Genomic DNA, 2,958 nt, shown 5'->3' on the forward strand with positions numbered 1-2,958 from the left:
AAGAAGCAACATGACCCACGATGTATGCTATGAGGTTTCAATTGTTTAACAAGGCTTAACTTGCATATTGTAACTAATGATTATTTGGATTTTGACGTGTTCGACGTCCTAAAGGTTTTTGTAAATCATATGTTTGAGGTTTTTCTTTATTTAATTAGGTTTAATGTTAATTGGATTCATTTAGTTCTATTATCTAATAATTTGGAAAGGATATTTTAGTACATTCATGTTTTATTTTGATTTTTAAATATATTTGAAGGTATTAAATTGATTTATACCTCATTAAATTACTAGATTTAATTAAGTTAATAATGATATATATGTAATTATAAACTTTAAGATGATAAATGTGGGTATTAAATTGATTTATACATCATTAAGATAATAATGATAAATGTGAGTTTAATAAGTTAATAATGATATATATGTAATTATAAACTTTACAAGGATATAGACGTAATATTCAATTTTTGCAAGGACCGTATATGAAATAAAAGTTTAATTTCACGGAACGTATATGAAAAAAAGTTCAATATGAGTAATTTAACCATTTTTTCGTGTTATTTTAATTTTTTTTTTTTTTTTGAAAATGACCACTTGATCCAAAATGGGGTATTTCGGACCCAATTTTATATTCAGTAATCGGGTAATAGATCCGAACCGGTAATATGGTTCTCCTATAAGTACCATTTAACCTCGTTTCGAACTAGATTTCGTCATTTGTTTCGGATTACCCGACATCCCATTTCGAACACTTTTAAAACTAAAAATGTCTTCTGATAGCAGCAATGAGATGTAGTTTTTGTATGTACGTTTCTATTTTGTTTATAATTATATGTCTTTATTTTAGATTATACGTTAAAGCATATTTAGTTTATGCAATTATATAAGTATTATAGAGTTTCTATCGTGTTAAGACAATTATAGGATTACATGTACTTATACATGTATACTATATCAAAAATTGCTATAAAAAATCATCATTTTCACTAGTCTTGAACATGTTCGGAATCCGAAAAGCATGTCTGGAATACTTAGAACTCTCCGGAATACAAGGAACCGATTCCGGAATTTTGGTCCGTAATTTATGGTTCGGACTTGCGTTCCAGAATTTATGGTTCGGACTTGCGTTCCGGAACATACATACAAAAATGCCTAATTAATTATTCTTTTGATTGTAGTACGATTTTGTAGTAACATACAAAGTTGTTACTACAACATGCAAGCCTGAACTTGGGCACGAAATCATGACACATTTACAAAATAGACCAGTTTGTGGGGTCATGTTTAGGCAATCATGTTTTGGTGATTACGTGAACATGCCAATGGGTATCGAATGTCACCCTTTACTATGTCATTATCTTATGTGCAAGGAATTTACTACTTTTGATCCAATTGACATAAAAGCGTTTATATTTCCGGTTAGCGACTATCATGTTTGCTTTGACAGGAAAGCATTATGCTTGGTCACCGGTTTGCGGTTCGGAGAGTATTTCCCTCCTAGTTTTGGTTTTGCAGAGTTCAGAGAACGTATGTTTCCATTTGTGTCGCTTTCACGTTCGGTAAGTATGAATGACCTTATGCATATGTTCAATAACTTACTTCATCAATTAAGTAATGAAGACATGGTGAGAGACTCCCTGTTGTATATACTAGAGCACGGATTTTTGGGGAAATACCCTCAACAGCCAGTTACCAATGAACGCATGACACTTGTCTATAATTTAAACAAGTTTAACAGGTACATAGTTTTTTTACACACATTATAGCAAAATGATACATATACTTATTAAGTGCAATTTTTGACATAGGTACTCATGGGGCAGAGTGATATGGGATTTCACTTACAAAGAGATGTGTACTGTGTTTGATAAGATTAAAGACCATTTGAGCCCAAATACGCCAAGAGTCGGCAGTAGACACACATATACTCTACAGGGATTTGTCTATGCATTTAAGGTATGTACACTATGTTTAATAAGAGTTTTTAAGCAACAAGTATTGTAATTTTGTTAAGTTGGTAAGTTGTTTGATATCTTAATTTTGTAGATTTGGATCATGGAGACATTTCCCAACAGTAGGATAGTTGGTTCCCCTATACCAAGTGTTATCCCTCGGGCAGTTTCATACCCTAGGATGAGGCGTTTGCAGTTACCTGACTGTCAACGTATTCTCAATGTTACTAATATATGTAGTTTATGATGGGTTTTGGCCATATGAACATTCCTATGTGCACATGCAAACCCTAATGCTTGGATCTAGGTTTCTCTAATTAAACATGCATTGAATCCAAGACTTCTAATGGCTAATTGAGTATAAGAACTATACAAAAAAATCAAAGTTAGAAGCTTACCTCGAAACACTTGTTTGATCTTCTTGTTCTTGGAGCTCTAGAGTCACAAATGTCACTCATCTAATGGCTTACAAACACCAACTAGCAAGAGGATTATTTGAGAGAGAGGAGAGGGATTAGAAATCGGCCAGGGTTTCTTTGCTTTAGCAGAGGTGCCGATTTCCCTTGCCCTAGGAGTCTATTTATACTTGTAAGGCTCCTAGGGTTTCACCCTTAAACCCTAGTTGGATAATCTTTCCTTAAAGCAATCCAAATCCTTTCCATGATAAGTCCTTGGACGATTTGTGGCTTATCCCAAGCCCTAGAAATCGTCCAACCCTATCCAAGAAGGATTTACAGCCCAAAGTGTAACTATCAAACAATTGACAGTTTATACCCTCTTATTTAATTAATCTCTTTAAGTCACCAAATTAATTCTAATTAATTTATGACTTATATTAATCAAATAACAATATTATTATTCATTATATTATTCTCATAATATATCAATAATATTTATTCTCTCATAATAAATCATCATGTCAAGTTGCTATGGTGAAGGCAACCCAAAAGGACCATGCACAATCGGGTCAAATACTTGCCTAATATAGTTGCAGCCTTAGACA

The 2,958-nt window shown here is 32.8% G+C and overlaps 1 protein-coding gene across 1 annotated transcript; it reads left to right on the plus strand.

Moving 5' to 3' along the window:
• The first annotated feature begins 1,247 nt into the window (after positions 1-1,247).
• On the plus strand, positions 1,248-2,202 carry LOC111915237 (uncharacterized). The gene is made up of 3 exons (XM_023910914.1): positions 1,248-1,741; positions 1,812-1,959; positions 2,050-2,202. The coding sequence occupies exons 1-3, from the start codon at positions 1,248-1,250 to the stop codon at positions 2,200-2,202; spliced, it is 795 nt and encodes a 264-aa protein (XP_023766682.1).
• Positions 2,203-2,958: the final 756 nt, after the last annotated feature.

Source organism: Lactuca sativa, chromosome 1 (genome assembly GCF_002870075.4).
Source record: "Lactuca sativa cultivar Salinas chromosome 1, Lsat_Salinas_v11, whole genome shotgun sequence".
Classification (NCBI taxonomy): Eukaryota; Viridiplantae; Streptophyta; class Magnoliopsida; order Asterales; family Asteraceae; genus Lactuca; species Lactuca sativa.